General features: G+C 47.8%; 7 protein-coding genes across 7 annotated transcripts; 4 read left to right on the top strand and 3 right to left on the bottom strand.

The window, feature by feature from the left end:
• Positions 1 to 476: 476 nt before the first annotated feature.
• RAD53 (Protein kinase protein rad53) lies at positions 477 to 3,819 on the top strand (the record flags this gene model as incomplete). The annotated part of the gene is made up of 3 exons (XM_049255316.1): positions 477 to 1,391; positions 1,445 to 1,848; positions 1,905 to 3,819. The coding sequence occupies 3 exons, from the start codon at positions 477 to 479 to the stop codon at positions 3,817 to 3,819; spliced, it is 3,234 nt and encodes a 1,077-aa protein (XP_049105689.1).
• A 1,775-nt stretch (positions 3,820 to 5,594) lies between these two features.
• On the top strand, positions 5,595 to 7,776 carry LOZ57_006295 (uncharacterized protein; the record flags this gene model as incomplete). The annotated part of the gene is made up of 6 exons (XM_049255315.1): positions 5,595 to 5,938; positions 5,986 to 6,612; positions 6,663 to 6,729; positions 6,789 to 7,040; positions 7,092 to 7,567; positions 7,632 to 7,776. The coding sequence occupies 6 exons, from the start codon at positions 5,595 to 5,597 to the stop codon at positions 7,774 to 7,776; spliced, it is 1,911 nt and encodes a 636-aa protein (XP_049105688.1).
• A 165-nt stretch (positions 7,777 to 7,941) lies between these two features.
• On the bottom strand, positions 7,942 to 9,927 carry PTR2_4 (peptide transporter ptr2; the record flags this gene model as incomplete). Its single annotated transcript, XM_049255314.1, has 5 exons — positions 7,942 to 8,567; positions 8,653 to 9,375; positions 9,430 to 9,486; positions 9,542 to 9,828; positions 9,899 to 9,927. The coding sequence occupies 5 exons, from the start codon at positions 9,925 to 9,927 to the stop codon at positions 7,942 to 7,944; spliced, it is 1,722 nt and encodes a 573-aa protein (XP_049105687.1).
• Positions 9,928 to 11,892: 1,965 nt separating this feature from the next.
• On the bottom strand, positions 11,893 to 13,463 carry MNN10 (alpha-1,6-mannosyltransferase; the record flags this gene model as incomplete). The annotated part of the gene is made up of 3 exons (XM_049255313.1): positions 11,893 to 12,580; positions 12,650 to 12,935; positions 13,001 to 13,463. The coding sequence occupies 3 exons, from the start codon at positions 13,461 to 13,463 to the stop codon at positions 11,893 to 11,895; spliced, it is 1,437 nt and encodes a 478-aa protein (XP_049105686.1).
• A 2,739-nt stretch (positions 13,464 to 16,202) lies between these two features.
• On the top strand, positions 16,203 to 16,595 carry LOZ57_006292 (uncharacterized protein; the record flags this gene model as incomplete). The annotated part of the gene is made up of 2 exons (XM_049255312.1): positions 16,203 to 16,428; positions 16,501 to 16,595. The coding sequence occupies 2 exons, from the start codon at positions 16,203 to 16,205 to the stop codon at positions 16,593 to 16,595; spliced, it is 321 nt and encodes a 106-aa protein (XP_049105685.1).
• Positions 16,596 to 17,066: 471 nt separating this feature from the next.
• On the bottom strand, positions 17,067 to 19,696 carry LOZ57_006291 (uncharacterized protein; the record flags this gene model as incomplete). Its single annotated transcript, XM_049255311.1, has 6 exons — positions 17,067 to 17,300; positions 17,353 to 18,644; positions 18,723 to 18,787; positions 18,863 to 18,962; positions 19,014 to 19,205; positions 19,285 to 19,696. 6 exons carry the CDS (start codon positions 19,694 to 19,696, stop codon positions 17,067 to 17,069), a joined length of 2,295 nt encoding a protein of 764 aa, XP_049105684.1.
• A 501-nt stretch (positions 19,697 to 20,197) lies between these two features.
• LOZ57_006290 (uncharacterized protein) lies at positions 20,198 to 21,709 on the top strand (the record flags this gene model as incomplete). Its single annotated transcript, XM_049255310.1, has 1 exon — positions 20,198 to 21,709. One exon carries the CDS (start codon positions 20,198 to 20,200, stop codon positions 21,707 to 21,709), a length of 1,512 nt encoding a protein of 503 aa, XP_049105683.1.
• Between the last annotated feature and the right edge of the window lie 270 nt (positions 21,710 to 21,979).

Here is a 21,979-nt window from a genome sequence, read left to right as displayed (position 1 = left end):
TTTTTTTTTTTTTGTTTTTTACCTTTCAAAGAGTCATTCTGCTTTTCACAGTGTAGTGCATTGCCGCTAAACGCCTGTGCCTGCACATTTGCTTGTCGTCTCAATTTCAGACCAAGCCCTGCGTTGCTGAAGCAACTGCATCCCACCTGACGACCTGTTTTCACTAGATCTGGTGCTCTCTTTTGGCTTCTGTTAATATGACTCTTACCACCCTACAGATTGTCGGCTTTTTTATATACCATCTCTAGAGACCTTAGCCTTGTTGAAATCAGGTTTGATCGACAATCTTCTGACTTTTTTTTTTTTTTTGTTACAATTTTCAGATCAAGGCCCAAAAAGAAGCCTTTCTCAACACACTCATCTCTCTCTGGCATTTTCAAAGCGTCAATCGCTTTTTGATTCGGGCGATAGATCAACCGTTGTGATTTCTAACTCACTGGCCTTAACTGTCTGTGGCCGGATCTAGTACCCCCACAATGGACGACGCAACGCAGCCTTCGACTCAGCCGTACGCAGATCCTAGACGAAGTGGGGTTCACAACTCAGGCCTAGACCAGCAAGATGTCGCAGACATCATCTGTATTTTGCACCCTAGCTCTATCCACGCCCACAGAGCAGTTGCTGCCACTGCCAGGCGGGCTCCTCAGCACATATTGAAACAGCACCATGATCTTGAATATGAACCAGATCCTAATTTTCCTATTGAGCAAAATCATGACATTGCTCTTAGGTTTTCATCATACGTAAAAGACCTTGGTGCCGGGTTCTATTTTGGGCGGAACTCTTCTCGTTGTGATATACTTATCACTGCGGATGAAAACGAAAAAAAGATCTCGAATATGCACTTTCGAATATACATCAAGACCGACGGCATTATAATGCTCGAAGATACCTCAACAAATGGCACAGTCGTTGATGATATACTAATTCGGAAGGATCGCAAGGACAACACTCCTACTACTCAGATGCTTATGTCTGGCTCCATTATCCAGGTTCTAGGTAGCGAAGTGAATTCGGAGATCAAGTTTATTGTTCGCATTCCTCCGCGAGACGAATATCAGGGGCTATACCATAGAAATTTCGTCCAGTACCTCAACAAGATCCGTAATGTCACGAAAAATGTTGGGGGGGAGAACGGCCGGGAGGTATCCGAATTTATTATTCCTCAGCAAAACTTCAATTCTCATGGTATGCGATGGAATGGTGGCTCAAAATACAATGTCACTGGACAAATAGGCAAAGGTGCCTTTGCCACTGTATACAAACTGGCAACGAAAAACGATGGCACTCTTTTTGCTTGCAAAGAACTCGACAAACGTCGTCTTATGAAAAATACTATGCTAGATCACAAAGTCGATAGCGAGATGAGGATCATGAGGGATTTGGAGCACGTAAGTATTCTGCCCGACGATCTTCTGGATATTTACAATCTAACAAGCAAAAGCCTAACATTGTCCAATTCCATGACTATCATGACCACGAAAATCGCTGGATTTATATTATCATGGAGTATGTTGGTGGTGGAGAGCTTTCTTCGCTCATGTCTCAAATGGGAAAGCTACCGGAAAGCATGGTTCAAACCATTGCGCGACAGATCTTGCACGCGCTACACTATCTCCACAGCAAAAGAATCACACATCGTGACATCAAACCGGACAACATTCTTATATCGTCCCTTGATCCTGTCAGAGTCAAATTATCGGACTTTGGTTTGTCGAAAGTTGTACAAGAGGAGACTTTTCTGAAAACCTTTTGTGGAACTTTACTCTATTGTGCGCCGGAGGTTTATCCGGAATACGAAGATTATAAAAAAAAGGAGGCTCGAAAGCGACGGCGAGTTGGTGATCCGTAGGTTTCTTCCCGGCTATTTTTGCTGCGTGTACTAACTTGTCTCTTGATACTAGCTTACCCAAGACCTCCCCATATAACCAATCAGTAGATATGTGGTCGTTCGGTGCTGTTTTGTTTCATATTCTTTGCGGGGCTCCTCCTTATATGGGCCGTGCGGATGACAGAGGCGCACAAATGCTACAGAACATAATGACGACTGATGCAAATTACAACAAACTGCGCAGAGTTGGCGTCTCAGAAGCTGGAATAGACTTTATATCCAGTCTTTTGAACCGAGATCCACAATCTAGGCCCAAAGAATCACGTTGTTTCAAACATCCCTGGCTCGTTAATATTCCAGATGAATTTGATTACATGGAGATTGACGACGTAGAAGAAGAACAGGTGAACACTGACCTGAAGGCCATAGCAGAGGCCAGTGAGCCTGATTCCAGTGAATATGAACAGCTAAGTGCCTCTGGAATCGATTTACACGATATCACAGATGACCCTTTCGCAGAAGAAAGTGATCTTAACGACCCGTCTATTTCGGACTTTACGAATATTAAAAGGCCAAGAGTGAAAGAGGAACAAGACGGTGATCTAATCGCCATCCCTCTTCCTGAAAACATTCCGTATCCGTCTCTCCCAGATATTTCAAGCTATAATTTTGGGTCCAGTGCCGTTTTGGGGTCTACACCTACAGCAAAACGTCTTTTTGGCGAAATACCTCGCTCAGCTCTGCAAAGCTCTGGTGTTCTCGGTGATCTTCAAGTACGCATGGATGGGCCCCAATTTCAGCGGGATTTCGAGAGTGTACATGAGAGCCAGTCCTCCAACAGTAAATCGGAACCACTTGAGGACAGACTACACAATGCGGCTCCATCCAAATATCTACTCTCTGAAATACCGCCAAAATTCGGTAGATCGACTTCAAGTTTACAAAGTGCCGAATCACTTGCTGGGAATGTGAACATGGGCTCTTTTGGCGGTGTATCTACCTCTCCAAATAGTGACAAGGAAGAAAAAAATGAAGTCTCATACTACAGCGGGGATGATGTAGGAGATAAAAGCTACGCTGACGTGGAAGATAATTTAGACTATGGTGAGAAGCATGCCAGACCTAGCCCAGTGCGCCGAGTATTGACCCCCGGCCAAAGAAGCTCCTCCAGTGCAAGCTTGAGAGCACGATTATCCCGTAATCTATCCCTCCAAAATGACCACCCGGGGGACGAATCATATGAAGCATCTTGGGAAGAGCTCGCCTGTACTATTGACGAGCGGACGGGCCAAAGTGTCCGTCAGTCGGCAGAGTCCGACTCTCATCATGAACCGCATTCCTCAGCTACTGTTGACCGCTATTCCCAGTCAACGACAAAACCAGGAACAGACAGCCAAGTCACCGCTACATCAGCAAAGCCTCCCACCATTTTAGGAAAATTAACTCCGATACCCGGCTCAATTACTGACCAGGTTATTCACCTCCGTTCTCGAATGACCTCCTGGGGCCGCGGGTCAGGCAATACGATTCGATACCCCGACCGAATGGATGTCCGTATTCCAGCATATGCTCTCGAATTGACCTTCTGGGCGCCTGCTATCGAGGCGCGAATTGATTCGGGGGAAGACTGGCTAACGGTCCCAGATGTAGTCACGCTTGTGTCTACCAAAACGAGCAAACGCATCTGGGTCAATGACATAGAGCTGCAGAGCGAGACTCCAGATAGAATGTCATACCTCTTTGGAAGAGTCTATACTGGCGATATTATCACTGTCTATGGCAATCACGAGGAGTTCCTAAAGTATAAATGTGAATTTTTCTACGGGGACAGTACCCAATCGCGACCCAAAGAGGAAGACGGGTTCATTATTCAAACGACGAAGAAGGCTCGCAGCGATACTGCCTCGAAAGGTGCTGCAAGTGTGACAGCATCCACAGCTACCGGAAAAAACATAGAAAACGGCGTCTTCAGCGACCACAATGCTTGATCAAAAGGATTAAACTCCCTATCCCGTCAAAGCTCCACTCCATATATTTCCTAATGGCGCTGTCATAACCTTCTAGTTGCGTCTCCAATGGCTTTGGTATATTTGGGATAGAATATTGATGCAGAGCAAATAAAATTATGTCCCCTGATCTCCCTCTCCTTGAGCCCTTCTTGTTCTTGTTTATGCTTATTTTACGTATTTGATTTTTTTTCCTTTCTTCAAATAAAGATTCTTTTCAAGACAAAAGCAGGGCCTGTTTGGCGGCTACAGATTTTTCGAATAGACATGCGATAGCAGAGTTGGAAGATATCTCTGTTCAGAGTTCTACGATTTTATTTCTTCTTGGGTTTCTGGACACTGATTTTGGAACACCCTAATTATTCTCGATCTATCATGACCTTTCCTTGTCTGTGATGTCGGAGTTGTGGACTCTGCCTTTGACCCAACTATAGTGATGTGACCTATGAACAAAAATGCATTGATTATTCTGTTAAAATTGATCTGCCTATTTTCCATGTTCAAGGAACGCTTGTAGTATATAATGACGGCAATTTTCAAATCCAGAATCCATCTTATCGGAGAAATGCTCATATGCAGAAAATATGCTAAAACTAAGGCTGAATCAAGGTTGAAGGAAAGCATCTCAGTTGCGATCGTGTCTGACATATCCTTGATCATGGCTTCCAGTGTAAATAGCTTTTAAGACTTTTGCTAAAGCAGCACTCTGTAGTTGGTTCTCTCGGCATCAAAGGCTTTCCATACTTTTGTTGCTTTAGCTTGCTAGCAAAAAACTATTTGCCCATTCCATAGGTATGTACGGGGTACATATGCGCATAACACTCAACAGACAGTTTATCAATTAAAAGGAGGGCTTTTATTCTATTTCGTTATATATATTGTCTGGTTTAGTTGCCCCTCATTGACAACGCGCTGACTGACGAATCAGTTAACTAACTACATAACTAGTCAACTCATGAACAGCAAAACCTCCGAGTTTGCGAGCTTAGCTACCAAAGCTTTTTGTCTACCAAATATTATTCGCAGCTCAGCAGAAAGTCTGGTGCATAAATATGCCGCCCTTAACCCTTGTAACTTCAACATGGGTTCGACATGGGTCACCCTCCGCAAAAGAGACATGGAAACTCCGTTTAGGTTGCATCGTCGGCCAGTTGATCCTGGACAAACAGCATGCTCCTTGCATACAAAGGGCCAGCTGGCAGAAGTATCGCACGAGCGAAAACCTTTTCTATACCCTCAAATCTCCAAGTTTTCCGTATTTCCTCGGGCTTCTGGCCTGGAAACGAGATGCGGGGAATGTGAAATTGTGAAAGGACCCGCATGTAGCATTTATGCCAAATGAAGCAACGATTTCGATGATCAACCGCCGGCTGAACACGCCGTTAGTGGCTCATCGTGGTATCTTTGGACTTGTGCCGTCTATTGCTAAGGCTATATAAGGGGATACGAGTCTCCAATTGCCTTCCTTCCCCAGCATGCGTCGATACTCAAAGATTTAGCCCGGTATGCATTCCACGGCGTTTCCGTTGCTCGCGCTTCTGCTTCCATTCGCTGTGGATGGATGTGGAATCGATCACAGCCAAAGACAAGCTTTTGACCCCAGTCACCCATACCTGACAAGCCGGGACCGATCTCAATTCCCACCCCGTCTAACCAAGGAGGAATCTATCTTGGTCAACAGCTTTGACGGCGCTTCGATCAATGACTGGTCATACTACTATACCCATGGAGCTCATGTGGCTGGTCAAAACCGCAGCATGGCCCAGTGGACCGCCGATAAATGGTCTGAATTCGGGTTGAAATCGTCTGTTGTTCCGTATACTGTTTACTTGAATTATCCGGAATCACAGTCACTGTCACTCTCACTGGCCAACGGGACTAGACATGAAGCAAATTTGAAGGAAGCGGTGCTGCCCGAGGATGAAACAACAAGCTATCCAAATAGAATTCCAACTTTTCATGGATATTCAGCCAGTGGTTCCGTGACGGCAGAGTATGTATATGTTGGCTATGGGCGGAAAACCGACTTTGATCGACTCCGGGAACTTGGGGTTGATCTCAAAGGAAAAATTGCCCTCGCTCGTTATGGTGGTCTTTTCAGGTAGGAGATCTCCTTCCTAACTCGCCTCCTACTAAATAGGTACCTAGGGGACTCAAAGTAAAGAATGCCCAAGAAAACGGAATGGCTGGCTGTGTCATGTTTAACGACATTGCCGATGATGGAAATCTGACTGAAGCAAATGGCTATGCAGCATATCCTCACGGTCCAGCACGAAATCCAACATATATCCAGAGGGGATCTGTTCAGTATCTTTCTATCAACCCCGGTGACCCCACTACTCCAGGATACCCCTCAAAACCAGGCTCTGTCCGCCAGGACAAGAGTAATTTTGTTCCAAAGATTCCCTCCCTGCCAATCTCCTGGATAGATGCTCAGCCAATTCTCGCGGCTCTCGATGGCCATGGTATTACAGGCAAACAGGTTAACACTAGTGGATGGGTTGGCCGTTTAAATGCTTCTTACTCAACGGGGCCCGCTCCAGGAGCTAAACTCACCTTGAAGAATAGTATGCGTGATGTCTATACTCCGATTTGGAACGCGGTTGGAATAATAAATGGCACAAGCCAGGACGAGGTTGTTGTCCTTGGGAACCATCGCGATGCATGGATTATAGGAGGTGCCGCAGATGCAAATTCTGGATCGTCTGTTATGGTTGAACTGGCGAAGGCTTTTGGGGCGTTGCAAAAGGCCGGTTGGAAACCCAAACGTACTATGTAAGTCTGCCTGCTGTACTTTGAAAACCCAGTATTTTCTAACCATTCAGTGTTATGTGCTCTTGGGATGGAGAGGAATATGGCCTTGTAGGCTCTGTAGAATGGGTTGAAGAATATGTGAGCGATAATTTCCCTCCTAGCCTCACGAGTTCGGATTAAGCTTATCGTAAATATAGCTTCCATGGCTAAAAGCAGCTGCAGTAGCATATCTTAATGTCGATATTGCAGTTGGTGGGCCAAACCCAACATTTGAATCGTCGCCACAGATGCATGAGCTTGTAACTGAGTCCATGAAAAAGGTTGTATATTCTGTCAAGGGTTCACAGAACACGACTGTCTATGACATATGGAGAGCGGGAGGCTCCTACATTGGCGTTCTTGGTGCCAGTTCCGACTATGTTCCTTTTGTGCACAACGGCATCCCATCGGTATGTCGGTCCGCCAAAACACAAAAAGGATTATATTAATAATACATATAGGTTGACTTAGGCAGCTACGGTGGCCGTACCGATCCTATTTATCATTACCACTCAAACTACGACTCATACCACTGGATGAAAAACTTCGGTGACCCTGGCTACAAAACACATGCTGCCATAGGCAAGGTTCTTGGTCTGATGGCATATAACATGGCTACTGAAAAGATAATTCCCTTTGACGTTGCTAACTACCCGACAGAATTGAACAAGTATCTCGCCAAACTCAAGGAGCTTCTAGCAAAATCAAATGTGAAACTCGATCTGTCTAAACTGGAGCTATCTATTAAAACCTTTACAGAAGCCGTGAAGTTGTTCACGGCAACGAAGCAACTAGCTAATATTACAAAAGACAATGAGCTATTGGATACGGTAAACCATAAAATGAGGGACTTCGAACGAGCTTTTGTGACACAAGGTGGCTTACCAGACAGAGCATTTTATAAGCATGTCATTTATGCCCCAGGTGTAGACACGGGGTATGTTTCCACCTCCTGTTTACTCATTCCAAAGGTAAAGGAATACGGTCTAACTTCGAAATAGTTATGCTGCAACAACTTTCCCTGGGATCACAGAGGCAGTCCAATTCGGCCAGAAGCAAAAACTGGCACAAGAATGGGTGGAAAAGACCAGCAATGGTATTTTCACGGCTGCTAGAATACTAACCCTTGGTACAAAGGATTTTTAAAGGAGTTTTTGCCATCTAAAATAGAAAAGATTAGATTATCCTATATTCAGATAACCTAAATTTGATTAGCATTTCACTGCTACATCTGCTTTGCTTGATTACCAGGCAGCTTTAAGTTCGTATTGTAGGGGTCTACGGCACTTCTTCAGATTTAATGCCATTTCTTCATGAACTATCCTCCCCAGTATAATTTTTATCCAACGAATTCATCTTGTCTTCTTCCTTATTGAGCCCACGGAACAAGAGCCAGAAAATGCCCGCAGTAACCACACTAGTAATGCACAGCCCGACAAACATCCATTTGATGGCCGGGTCATACGCCACTGGGCTAAGTGCCAATCCAAGTGCAGCACCGAATGCGCTTGTGAGGAGAAACAAGCTAGAAACAAAACTCTTCAACCTCTCTGGTGCTTTCGTATAAGCATACTCCAAACCAGTCACGCTAAGGAAGACTTCACCAATACCAATGAACATATATGCTGGCGCTTGAATAGCAATGTGTACATCGTTACCGTGTTTGACGCCATTGACAATGGAAAGTTCACACAGAGGTCTTTCATAGCATGGCCCGGCTGAGTAGATCATGTGCTGAACAATAGCCGCATACATCATGGCAAGGGAAACGACAAGGAAACCAAGAGTAATCCGGGTAATTGGTCGGAACTCGATGTGGTATTTTCGCAAAATAGGGTACACCACTCTGTCGAGAACCGGGATAGCGATGATGATTGCAATGGGATCAAAGGTTTGCATAAAGTTGTTTGGGATGCCGTGACCCGCCATTTGACCCGCTAAGGAAAAATGCAGTTAGTTTCTGTGTGGTAAGAAGCCAAAAATGAGTTTCATCAAGGAAACAATAATTGCTAATCGTCATACCTTGACTGACAAAATTGGAAGCGAATTGGCCGTACACCACCCAAAAAATAGGGAAGAAAGTGAAGACTTTGCAGGCAACGAGGGCACGTTTCAATTCCTCAACAAAGTGGTCATCCCACGTCACAGAACTCCCACCAGCACTGAGGCTAGCCTGATAAGTTGGTTTAGCAGCATCCATGTTTCGAGCCTTAATCATCATCCAGATGGCCTTGAAAGCGTCTGTAATAATGGTACCATGTGGTGGCTTGATGACATATATCTTCCTGCCAGCGACCAAAATCGCAATTCCAAGGCAGAAAACAATTGTGCACATGAGATATGCTGACCAAAATCCAACGTCTCTCTCCATGAAAGGAGTAGCAAGCATGGAAAGGCATCCTAAGTTGATACAGCAATAAAATATCATGTAGATGCGCTGAATCGTGACAGCAGGGTCCAAAATCACACGTTCACCTTTTTCTGTGGTAGATACTGCCATTTTTCTTCGGGTATACTGGTCTGCAATCAAAGGAGACACGTTGGACTTGATACCACCAGTTCCAAGTCCAATTGCAATTACTGCAGCAATAAAGCCACCAAGACCGGCCCCATTTTGCAAGGCGATGGGCAACGAAGTCAAAAGTAGGATCACCAGACCTAGGAGATAGATGCCGCAAAATAAAATGAGTGTCTTGTACTTTCCCAAATATTGATCCGCAATAATGGCCCCAAGAACAGGAGTGACTACTTCTCTGTTAGTTTCAGCTGTTAGATAAACAACAATCTTCCACTACTGACTGTAGCACCAGAACTGGAAAAACGTCGTTAACGCAGTGGCGCCTCTGTGACCGAGACCTTAAGCATATTTAGCGAATAAAAAAAAAGAGTGGGCTAATAAGTTCATAATTACCCAGGGCTCCACGTCCCAGGCTTCCATCTAAGGGCCTTTGGACGTAATTCTGCAGCAGAGCACTCAACCCATAATAGGCAAATCGTTCACAAAACTCGATGATAGCAACCAGCCAAACGGACAAGCTCAGTTTATCGCTGACATGCCTAAGTGTAGCCTTTTCCAGTTCATTTGGCTCTTCCCTGTCAGGCGTATTCAGCTTTTCGTCCTGATCCTCATCTAGGTCCGATTCTCTTGCAGCAACGACCTCCACTTTCTCAACAATGTTTGAAGGCTGGGACTCTGGACTGGAAAGAAATATATAGTCAGCTAAAAGCTAGAGCATAGAGACTGCGGATAGGATCGAATAATACTCACATCACGGGAGCTATCTTCTGATCTGCCATTTTGATGGTAACTGCCAGTGTATTGGCCGAGTGTGAAGCACCATGGAAGGGTGAGGGAAAACAGCCTGGATATATGGTAGATTGCCGCTAAAATTTACCGGCACAAGCAGTCTTGAGAAATGTTACATCTTGGGAAGCCTTTCATGTGCTTGGCTTTTTGCGGACTATGTATGCAGGCGGGTTTGAAAGGCATACATGCCCACATTTCATTTTCTCGAGATAATTCCAGTCTGAAGAAAAGGACTCATTCAATACATAGCAGCTGTAACAGCAAGATAATGTTAGAAGACTAAACAGAATTCTTCCACTTTCCACGGCCTACAGCAACCTTGGGCAATGGCCTTCATTCAAATGTTATTCTGCTGCTGCAAGCAACGCCAAATGATCGACGTGCACGGACAGCTTAAGTTGACTAACTAGCCGCGTCTTCTCTGGCACCTTCGTAGAAAGTTCCACTCCATAGTGTTCCGTAGCTAGCTTGGATAATTAGGGATGATTCCCGCGGAGTTTCTGATAAAAACACAGTTGCAGTTGGGACTATCGCTTGGCAGTTCAGCATCAGACAACGTTTACTCTTTACATCCCGTATAGAACTGTATCAGGAGCAGGCGGGGTCGCTCTCCGAGCCCGAACCTGCCAGCTCCATCATGAGTTGCAAAGATAGGGGCCAAGTGAAAGTCTTGGCTGAGTGACTACCAGAGCATGGCATACATATCAAGGCGACGTATATCATAGAGGACTTTTGAATAGCATGCCTTGCCTCGCTCAGCCTGAAAAAAAAAGAAGACCAGCAGGGACAGCGCTCTGAATAATGCCACGAAGTTGCAATGGCCAAGCAGTCCGTCGTATGACCATTATGGTGGACGGAAAAATTCGTATCAAAAACCCGCTCGGGGCCAGGAGAAGAAACATGGACAGACTGAATGGCGAGAACAAGCCTTGGAGCCAGGACGGTATATTCGCCCCGATCAAATGTCTGTCTGGCCAGGGCTATGTGTGGAAAGGAAAATATCGCCGCTTAGGGTAGGCTACACCCCGTAAACCGAAATATCATCAACGGTAACCCGTCCAGCGTAAAAGAAAATCCGGATTGGCGGTGGGCCGTGGGTTGCCAACAACAGAAAACAGATAAGAAAACACTCTGCAAGTAATTGATTTGAAGGATTGGATATCACAGGATGCAACCGGTCTGGGAAGACGTCTCTGCTGGGCGGCCGCAAACAAGAAGCTCGCGAAGGGGAGGGACCCTTGTTTGTAAGCAAAACTCACTGGCGATGGTTGGTTGACCAAGCGAACGCTTCCCTGTCGCGGATCTTCGCGTCCACTCACGGGAAGCTCGGAGGAGGGACGATCCTTCGGCCAGGATCACTGAGTTCCGCTGAATTGGTTATATATTGCCGCGGGCTTACTCCGTCCAGAATATAGAATTATGTTTGCCGGTAAGAAATCCGGGAACAACAATGCAACAACCCCAGCGGGCAAATTCTCTCCGGAAGGGTTGAATTAATTTGATCGCCTTGGATTACTGGAATTGGACACGAGAGCAGGTATAAAATAGGCATTAATGTTTATTGATTCAAAGCCATATGTTTCCCTGAAGGATCCGTTTCGAAACATCCCTACCGCAGGCGGATAGCCTACAAAACATACGAAGAAATAGGCATAAGAGGCCCTCAGGTGGAGGTGTTCAATGTCAAACGCCAGAAACGCCAGCCATCAACATGAGCATATGCAGTCGAGCACTGGATACTGTACCCATCCAAACACAATAAAAGAAACAACGAAAAGTAGAAAATAACGCCGAACATTCTAATAGTGTCATACTCGATCAAAGAAATGACCAAAGAAAATATAAGAGAAAAGAAAAGAAGAAAAAAAGAAGTCAAGTCGCGGGACGAGATCCTCCATGTAACAACTTAAGAAGTGAAAATTTAGTACACCGGCATCATTTTGACGTCTTCTATATCATGACTTTTTCGATTTCTCCTTTTCTTTTTCCTTTTTCTCCTTTTTACCAAAGGTTTTCTTCCACTTTTCCGAGATTCCATCCTTGAATTTCTCCCATGGGTTCCTGTTCAGTCGGTTGCTGAGCTGCCGGTACTGATACATCTCCCCCCAACAGTCTCTTCCCCATTCACAGCCAGCCATATTCACAAGGAAATCTCGGTCCTTTTCCTGGTAGTGGATGCCCAAGTTGCTCCCGTCGCCACACGCGCCCGGAGGAAACGAGTTCATGCGACGCTGTGGGACGAAGGCGACGTGCGACCGGACCCATGGCTGGTGGGTGTAGAGGTGTTCCAAACTGTCCTGTTCCTTGTGCTCCCATTCCATGTGTTTTTGTTCGTAGAGAACCGGGTCCCACCAGATATCGAGCAGGCGGTCCGACCAAGCGCTGCGGCGCAGCATGAAGGAACCAAGGTTGAAACCAGAACAATCCTGAGGAACAATCATGTTGATAGAGGATTCTTTGCCATCGCCATCGACAGAGAGCGAAGTTGAATCAAGGTAGGGCATGGCAGGCGGGTGGGTGATGTTTAGAGGGTTGTAATTATTGATGTCGCGATACGTCTTCTTTACCAGATCTTTCAGAATATGATTCTCCACGGATAACGAGGGCTCCATAATGAAGGTATGAAGATCTAGCCACCAGAACCTGTACTTCTATTAGCAATGGGAACAAAATGCGCGTCAATTCCAGTTCAACCAGTGTTTGAGCCCATACCATTCTGCTTTGGGGTATTTCCGGAGTGCTGAGCGAATTGTGTCAACTTTCTCCCAGCTTTCACGCCACTCGTGGGCATAGCGCTTTTTCGTCACCATGTTCACGATTTCCAGCTCATACCCATGGCGTTGGACATATCTTCTCTTGTTGCGCAAACTGTCTCGCTCAATGGCCCATTCTCGCGCTCCTTTCCATTCCATGACGCCTCCACCAAGATTCGATGCGACAATTAGCACAATTTTTTTACCTCCCCCCAGGGAAGATCTACGATATGCCTCATAGATGGCTAGATAGAGATGAATTAGCTCAGATATGCCAAGCAAGCTCAAAATCGAGGCAAGGGGTACTCACGCTGTGAAAGAAAGAGCCAGAAAACAAACATTAATATTAAAAGCAGTAGTAGTTGTGTTCGTTTGCGTCGTAGAAGGTTTCCTGCAAGTGTTTTGATCCGGCTCAACATTGACGCACCACCAGGGCTCCATCGTCCGCGACCCAGCTTCTCCTTCTCTCCGTACATGCCGTTCATTCGAAATCGGGGCAGACTGGCTGAGATTCTTCGACGCTGCCTCGAAAAAAAGCCATTGTTTCTGGTCGAAAACGAAGGATATTTACGGACGTGGTCACTCTTTGCCTTGGCGGCCGCCCACGACGCAGCATGGGGTCCAGCGGGGCCAAAGCCGTTCATATGCACGCCATGAGCGTCCTCATAGCCCTTGCGCGGAGTGGACGCGCCGCTGTTCCTGGAGCCGGTGGTTAGGCCCGGACTAGACCATCCTCCCCCGGGTCTGGGCGAGGGCGATCGCGATAGGGACATAGGCAAGGGCCCTGTCGCGGCCGGCGTGCCCGGGATGGGAGGAAGGGGGGGTTGAGCGGTGGAATGGCCGCGAGCTGTGCTGGCCGCGCTGGCAGGGTGGAGATTGAGCGGGGAGACGAGGGACGAGGAGCGTCGGCGATGCGAGGCCGGAGCACTGTGGTCGGTGGACGATGAGGTCGCCAGCGTGAAGGATGGGCAGGATCTGGGCAGGAGAAGGATGAAGAGGCCTCAGGGAGGACGACCAGGCGTGGGACGACGGCGGCCTGGCGCAATGGAGGGTTCAATGCCGTGAGGTGTGGTTGCTCACGCCGGCTCAGAGGCAGCGGCGGGCAGGCAGTCCAGATCGGAAGCGAGCGAGCGAGAGAGAGAGAGAGTGAGTGAGGGAGTGAGACGACGTTCAGCTACACAGGCACACGTGGTCAGCCTTGCATCCTGCCGTCCTTCCAGCAGCAGCCGGCGAGCAGCATCGGTCGGCCTGGCGAGCCCAGGGCAGCCTGCCCAGAGGTCGCAGGGGAGCCAGGGCCGGGCGAGCAGCAGCAGCAGCAGCAGCAACAACAGCAACAGCACGAGCAGGATCACTTACCAGACAAGCAAGCACTCGAACGAACGAACGACGACGGTGGGCAGCACGGCAGGCGGGCAGGCGGAGCGGCAGACACACAGACAGACAGACACGGTCGGGTCAGGAGAGCCAGCAAAAAGTCGCGCGCAGATAATTCTCGCTTTGACTTTTGAGTTGTCTAGCGTGTCAGCGCCCGCGAGTCTCCTTTTCCGCCAAACCTTCGGCCGGTGGGCTCGATCGCCTGTGCTGAGATTGCGGCCTCGTCTCGGCTGGCCCCAAGCCCGATCGCAGCACAGCCTGGCGTCGAGCGTGTTTTGGCTTTAACTTATTATTATTATTATTAACTACCTATCCCTTTTACTACTCTACTTCCTGCTGCTGCCCGCCAACTATCACCTCATCTTACCTGCCTTGGTGCCAGGGGTGCCGTGCGGACTCATCAGATTTCGCGCGCAACGCCCGTCGACAGCCACCACACCCTACGCCCACGCACGGCGTCCACGGCCACGCTGCCGATCCGCCTGGCTCCCTCCAGCCGGTGCAGCTCATGAAGTAATCTGGCTCGGGTGGAGAGTGTGCCGCTTCAGCTTTGGGCCCCAAAAAAGCCTCTTTCGCGGCTGGCAGAGAGACCATGAGACGCACACCTAATAATAATGGGAAGAAGAATAATAATATTCATCGCACGCGCCATTTTTGCCTTCTCTGCAATGTGTTTAATCAAAGACTCGCCGCCAATGAAGCCCAAGAACCGCTTTCGATGCAGTGGAACTTCGCCAGAGGCAAAAACCCAAAATCTATTTTTGATTCGCTGAGGAGCCTGCCTGCCAATGCTCTCAAGCCTCTCTTGACGGATCTGTGCTTGTCCGCGAGCCACTGACGAGATGCCACATGATGGCAAGGGCGCGCTCCTCTCGATGCAAGGGGCCGTCGTCTCTTATTGCATGCCTGTCCGCGCGCGGCAAATCTCGAGTCAGGTCCTGCGTCCCCAGCGCTGCGCCTGTGAGAGCATGGAAACAACTGGCCCACTTTGACGGTATCGGCTCGCCGGCCGAAATTAGAGGGTCCCTTAACGCAAAAGAGACCCGCTGCTGGCTCGGCGGTGCTGAATGTCACGTATCAGCCTTGGCTTCAGTCGTTCTTTGCTCCAAAACTGTGTATGCGCAGGAGCACTGTATCCTACTCAAATCGCCTAGCTCCTACCGCTTATCCAAATCATCAGAGCCGTCGCATTCTCCAAACATATCCGTAGATTTCGTGATCAATACGGAGTTCTGCCAAATACTTTGGCCTCCTGACGGAAGCACATATACCGGCTTGACCCCAAAAAACCGGCAAGCAGACAATACTAATCATGACCCTTCTTAGCCAAAGACAAACACTCCAATAGCAAAACAGAGCCGCCAACCACTGTCCAAACAGGCTGTGATGACGAATATGGAACTGATCATAGCCGACCAAAATCATCAGCAGCGACTAGAGAAAGCTCAACAAACCGTAGGTCTATTTCGTTGAAGAACCTTCAACGCTTGCGTTAAAAGGGACATTAAACGTAGCTAGTTATAGTAGAAACGAACGACGTTGGTTGTTCTTGCAAACGCCAGAGCTGCCCAGGCTGGGCATGAGTCCGGTCCCCCAAATGCTGGCCTTTTTTGAAACTACTATAGCCCAGCAGTTAAATTAAGCCCTCCACTTGACCCAAGCAATACGTTCGGATCATACTCCGTACATTCATCTTCTCGTTTTTTGGGAGGCTCGTAGCCACATGAACCTGGTTGGAAGGTATTTGGCTCAGCATGAATGTCTCTCGGAACTCAACACCAACCACAAAAATAGCAAAAAGGTTCATTTCAATTCTCTTCCATATAGTTAAGCATTCTTAGTACGCAATAACTTTCTAAAAAAAAAATTAAGCAGTCCAGGCAACAAACGCAAAGTATCGCCCGCATCCCGCAAAGTAAATCCGATCCTGTAAAAGAGCCAAACTCGCCAAGCCGCAGCGAATCGGGCCGCGAAACCTAGTTAGTCAGCGCGTCGGCCTCCATTGACGAACCGACCAAACAGCCTCACGGCATTTGGCATCAAAAGCGCTCTCTGCCCTCCTCCCAGCCGCTTGACGTCTCGATACAGCGTTCGCGCCAGACAGTTCCCCGCCCGTTGCGCAAACACCATTAATAGCAATGCCTACTCCAGAATCCGCCGCTTTCCTCGCCAAAAAACCCACAGTACCGCCGACATACGATGGCGTGAACTTTGAAGACACAGAGGCCCTCCACAACGCCCGCGATGCGATCATCCGCGAGCAATGGGTGCGCAGCATGATGTCGCGACTGGTCGGCCAAGAATTGGGCAAGTGCTATCGAAGAGAAGGCGTGAATCATCTGGAGAAATGCGGCAAGTTAAGAGGTAATACATATCCCAATCAGAGGTCATAATACATGATAACTTTGAACGGCTGACAATGTCATTCGACTGCAGACAAATATTTCGAGCTGCTCGGGGAACGAAAGGTTAAGGGCTATCTGTTCCAGGAGAAGAACTACTTTACAACGGAGGGAGAAAAGTCGTCATGATCTTCAGTTTTATTACCCTTGACATGGCTACGGTAATGTCCGTGTGTATTATTAGAAGAGCTGGATTGGTGCATTGATGGCCACACATGAAATTAGTGTCGACGCTCGCCACCCATCGTTACACCCAAATAGCAACTGGAGTATTTGCAGCCATCTGGGAAGACGGGGTTGAAATCAGGCGTGCTTTTGGTCTGAGGTGAATATGTCTCTGAGCCCTTTTACAAATAAGATTTAGCGGTGATTTTGCTTGAATTTAAAAAAAAATCCAATGACTGATGAGCCCTTGAATTCGATTGATCAAGGTATACTCTGTACAAAGTAGTGCAAATAATATATATCTCTCACATGGGCATCAAGAAGTGTATCTCCGCCAACATGATTTGAGCTAAGGCCAGGCGCTAAACCTTCAGATTAACAAATGCTATCACTGAATTTTTTTTTATTTTTCAAAAAAAAAAAGTATAAAAGCGCCTAAAAATACCCACGACGTTGGCCCAAAAAGGTATCATGAGGCGTTTCCTTTTCTGAATCGCTACTTTCATCCTCATTTGTGGGCTCTGGGCTATCAGGAGGGCCACGTAATCTCATAATTTGATCTGAATCTAGCTTTGGAGGAACGTAAGGGCTGGGAGGGGTGTGGATGTCTCTCCCGGATGGTAGGCTGGACAAGTAAGATGTTGAAGATGGTATGAATTGTGTGTTCACCTATGATTGTCAACCAAAGGACAATGTAAGAAGTTGAGAAGGATTTTCTTACAGTGTCGTTCATTTTCATCCACCTGGCCTCTAACATTTCAAGAACTTTGATTTCCTCTTCTCTTCCAGCGTCATCACCCCAGTCAAGACCGGAAGCTTGCTCCCCCTTTTTCGCTGTAGCTGTCTCTTCAAGCTTTTTCTCCTCCCTTCTTTCACTCCATTGTCTTTTCAATTTGGAAAATCCCAGACTGCCCCTGCTCTTTGACCCAGAGCCCCCCTCATCCCCCTCTAAGGAGCCCCTAACTCCCAATGCTGACTTGCCGGCCCTTAACCATGCAATCCCTTCGCCTGTCTTGCCGCTCATTTCTGCATCTATTCCAAAGAACCGGCACGCCTTCGCCCTAGCCACCTTGGCCAGAACGCTCATGTAATCGATGAGATGTTCATCCAAATACCTGTTATCTAGACTCGTCGAGTCCGTAGCCTTCCCCCCACTTTTCACAGCCCCAGCACTGGCAGCGGCCTGTTCCGCATATTCTGCTGCTCGAACACAAAGTCGGGCGAACAAAAGAGTCCGAACCTTTGGCAAATCCGGAGCTTTGATCATCCACTCGGTGTCATTTCGATTGCGCGCCTGGATACAGGCAGACAAATACGCATCATCTTTCAACACAGCGAGCAACGTCGCTTCGGCCATAGCTAATGACGACAGAGCAGACTGCGTTGAAGAGTCCAAGTCCGGCGCCATATTGGAATCATGCCCCTGGGACGATGAGCCAGACGAGGCGAGATATGAATGCACACTGCTTGCCGCAAGTAAATGCTTTGTCGCAGCATTTACAGCCGCAGTCTTCTGGTCTACCGTTGGGGTAGTATTCGCATAGAGCGTGCTAAGGATCCTGGTTCTTGCCATATCTGATAGAACATAGCCCAGCGTCGTGAGGACGAATGCAATTTCAAAATCCAAACCATAGCCCTTTATACGCTGGTCTCGTCCTCCCCGATGCAGCAGACGTAGCGCCGACGCGGCAGAGCTTATCGTCCCGCGCCATTCCACTTCAATCTCCGCCTGCAGGGCAACGTCGATGACCTCATCATCGGCCGCAGGGCTGGAAGATATGCCGCGAGAGAGTGCAAACAGGTACGGAAGGTATTCATTCAGCGCGGCAAGAATGAGCGAGAGATGTGCCGTACGTTGTGGAGGCGGAAGGGCCTTGTACGTCTTCAATGCAACACGTAGTGCGTGGCGAGCCGTGGAGGAGCAGGAGGGCAAAGAGGGGTGGGATGCAGATGTGAGGTAAGACTGAAATGACAGATGCGAGGTGGTAGGAAGCGAGAAGCAGAACACCATCGCTGGCAGAAACCGTAAGCAAGACTAGAATCAATTGTCTGTCAGCTGCGTGCGAGGTCAACGTCTTCATCGATACTTACTCAACGGCTCGAAGACCTCGCGTGTCCCAAGACCAAGTCTGGTGGTGTCACCAGCGTTTTCAATCCTAAAAGGAATCAACCCGTACGAACAATTTAAGGAATTAGTAGCATTATATTGATTTCTATTTCAGTTTACATGCAAAATGGCTTGACTAAATACAAAGTGGGGTATGAAGATGACAATATTCATATCAAATGTGAACGTAAGCACCCCAAGATGGCCGATAAGACAGCGCCGCGCTTTCAAAATCCTGCTTTTTTAAATATCCATATCTTCTGGTGGCGACATACTTGAAGAAATACTGCTGATTGTTGTAGATGTTGGCACCATACTGGCCTCCCTAGACTTGACCTTACTTCGCCACGCCTTTATGGACTCCACACCCCCTGCAATAACGACTGGTCTATCGTCTACATCCTTTCCCAACAGGGTGCCTTGAAATCTGGACTCTTCGCCAGTCTTGCTGTGTCTCTTTTTTAGTGCTAAATGGAAACGCCGTGGGTGTTAGTTGTAGGCCACTTGATCTCAAGATCCAAACTGCAAAATATAAAAGAAACTCACCGGTCAAATAATCTTCGGTCTCTGCCTCAACAACATCACCTTCGCTGGGAACAAACCCAGCGATCCGCCTGATTTGGGTATTGACCGGGCCATTAAACCAGCGCAGGAACGACTCCAAGCCCCTCATATCTTCAATGCCATCCAGGTTTTCTTCCAGCCGGGTCTTTTGCGGTCGTAGGGCGCCGGCATCATCCAGGGCCATCAGGATGTCATCAAAATTTGGTACCGGCTCTTCGCTATGGTTGTTGAGCGCATGATCAACGGTCGATGAGGAGAGGAGAAACAGGTATCGAGCCGCTATGTCGGTAAGAGTATCGATGACCGCAGGGCGAGCGGAATGAAAGCCGGCAGCACGGAGGATTTGGAGGATCGGCGGTCGCAATAGAGAGTTATGTAAATCGGGGGCAGACATCGTTCGCAATCAAGGTCATGAGGGTCCGAGAAGAGAAGCTTGGAAGATGCTGCGATCGGCTACTCCTTGCGGTGACCTCTGGCGATTGTGGGAACACATTCCTCTGCCTTCTTTTCAATAGGAGGCAGAGGTAAAAATCATCCTTCATACCTTATCGCTGACCGTCATGCTTCATCCCATCCAAGGTAATGAATGAAAGTTCGCGCTCGAAGGCGGCTTCTGCGAAGCTATACGATTAGTCACCAATCAGCCTCGAAAAGCTAGCCTTTATTAGGATTAGCTCTTTACTTTTCCAATTAGGCTAATAATGCTTATGTAATAATCAGAGACAGTGCCAAGAATGAAGTCACATCTCGTTTGTTCGTCGCGATGCCGCCCGCGCCTCGTTGTTGTAGGCCTTGTTGCTCTATTATCCCATCTCCCTTATTGGATGTGCCATTTTAGTGCTCGGGTATATTTATTTACAAACCCACCTGCAATCAGCCCCTTTGGATGAGCAAAATGTCCGGCAAACCTCCAGGGAAACCTTCGCTGAAGCTGACCTTCAGCAAACCGAAAGTACCCCAGATCCCGACACATCCTCCAGCGAGCCCTTCACCAGCTGCTACACCTAGCCCTGCGGTGCCAAAATTGAAGCTCAAAATTGGCCCGAAACAACCTTCTCAGCCTGCCACCGAGACTGCACCTACACCAAAGCCTAAAAAAGCACCAAAGCAGGCATCATCTAAGCCTACTCCCCGTTCAACCAAAAAAAGGGTACGCGATTCCACTGAACCGGCCGCTGCTTCAACAGCACCCACTCCTGCGGTAAAACGGATTAAATTTAGTAAAAAACCCCTTCCTTCGATTCGACTCAAGAGCAAAGGCGAACCCCCTCGCAGGCCAAGAGGTGTTGGATATGACTCTGAAGCTTCAGATGCCGAAATTGATCCTGCACTAGAAGAAGAATTCATTCTGCGCATGCCGCCAGGTGAAGACTGCGACTATGTTAGGCAGGCCGTTGAGGAAAAGCGTTTCGGGCCTCGAAGCCAAGGTGGCGCGGATATAAGTTTCAAGGCATTAACTCGAGATGGACGGAGAGCGACTGTCACCGTTAGAGGCAAGATATATGCCGCTTCACTGGTGGATTTACCCTGCATTATTGAGGGAATGAAGAGTTGGGACAAGCGATCCTGGTACAAAACAGCCGATATTTGCCAAATGTTACTTGTTCTCGGGCAAGTCAAGTCAGAAGAAGAGGCTAGACAATATCCTCTACCGAAAGATGTGGAACAATCTACATATCAATATGCACATGGCTTGACGCCCCCTATGCACTGGGTGCGAAAAAGGCGCTTTAGAGAACGTATCAGTAATCGTACAATTGAGGCTGTCGAATTAGAAGTTGCCAGGTTACTGAAAGAAGATGCTGAAGCTATTGCACCGCCGGAGTTTGAGATTCTAGATCATGGTCAATATGCCCGCGAAGAGTCAGGATATCATGACTACGACGATGAACAGGATGCTGAGGGTGAAGTTGATGAAACTACATACATGGAACCTGAAACACAGGAAGACATGGCAGACCTATTTGAGGAAGACCTCGCTGCAGAGATGGAAGCTGCACTGGCAGCACATGCAGAAGCTAGCTCTATGCCCACATCTGCTATTGCTGACGATATCCAAGTTATTGGCGTCGCTACAGAAGGAGAGCTTGAGACTGAGCCCGAAATCGGCACTCCCAAACCTGGCACGGCCGGAGAAACCTCTGGCGATGATGACGAAAGCGAGGATTCGTCCCCTGAAGACGCACACGAAGACCTAGATGATGATGCTCTCGAGCAACAACGTCAAATGCAACAGCAAAGGGAAGAGATTGCGGAGCTTGACGCCTTAGTACGCTCGGAGACCCTCAAGTGGGAGCAGATGATGAATCCTATCTTAAAGGCGAAGCTTGGAAGGCGAGTACAGAGCTTGAAACAGGAACTAGAACTCAAAAGGGTCTCCATTGGAGAAGGGAATACGGATGATTGATGTTCTCATCATGTTACTAAAGCAGTCTTGACCCTAGTGTAGAAATTAATTCCCATATACTCTACAGTTCAAGTTCGACTATTAAAATGAACCCCGTTTGGATAATATGATTTCCTTCTTTGCCTTGTACTCGACGAACCCTTGATCGGCCCTTGTAATATAAACGGGCTATCGATCGATGGCATGATAAGGTAGCTTTGTATAACTGAGACCTCCTTAAAGAAGCAACATGCCATCCATCGCTATGGTCCTTGTCTTGGTAGCCAAAGG

This window comes from Ophidiomyces ophidiicola, assembly GCF_022830035.1.
Source record: "Ophidiomyces ophidiicola strain CBS 122913 chromosome Unknown scaffold_39, whole genome shotgun sequence".
Classification (NCBI taxonomy): Eukaryota; Fungi; Ascomycota; class Eurotiomycetes; order Onygenales; family Onygenaceae; genus Ophidiomyces; species Ophidiomyces ophidiicola.
Note: the sequence above shows the minus strand (reverse complement) of the source record. Positions and strands in the feature narration are given on the sequence as shown.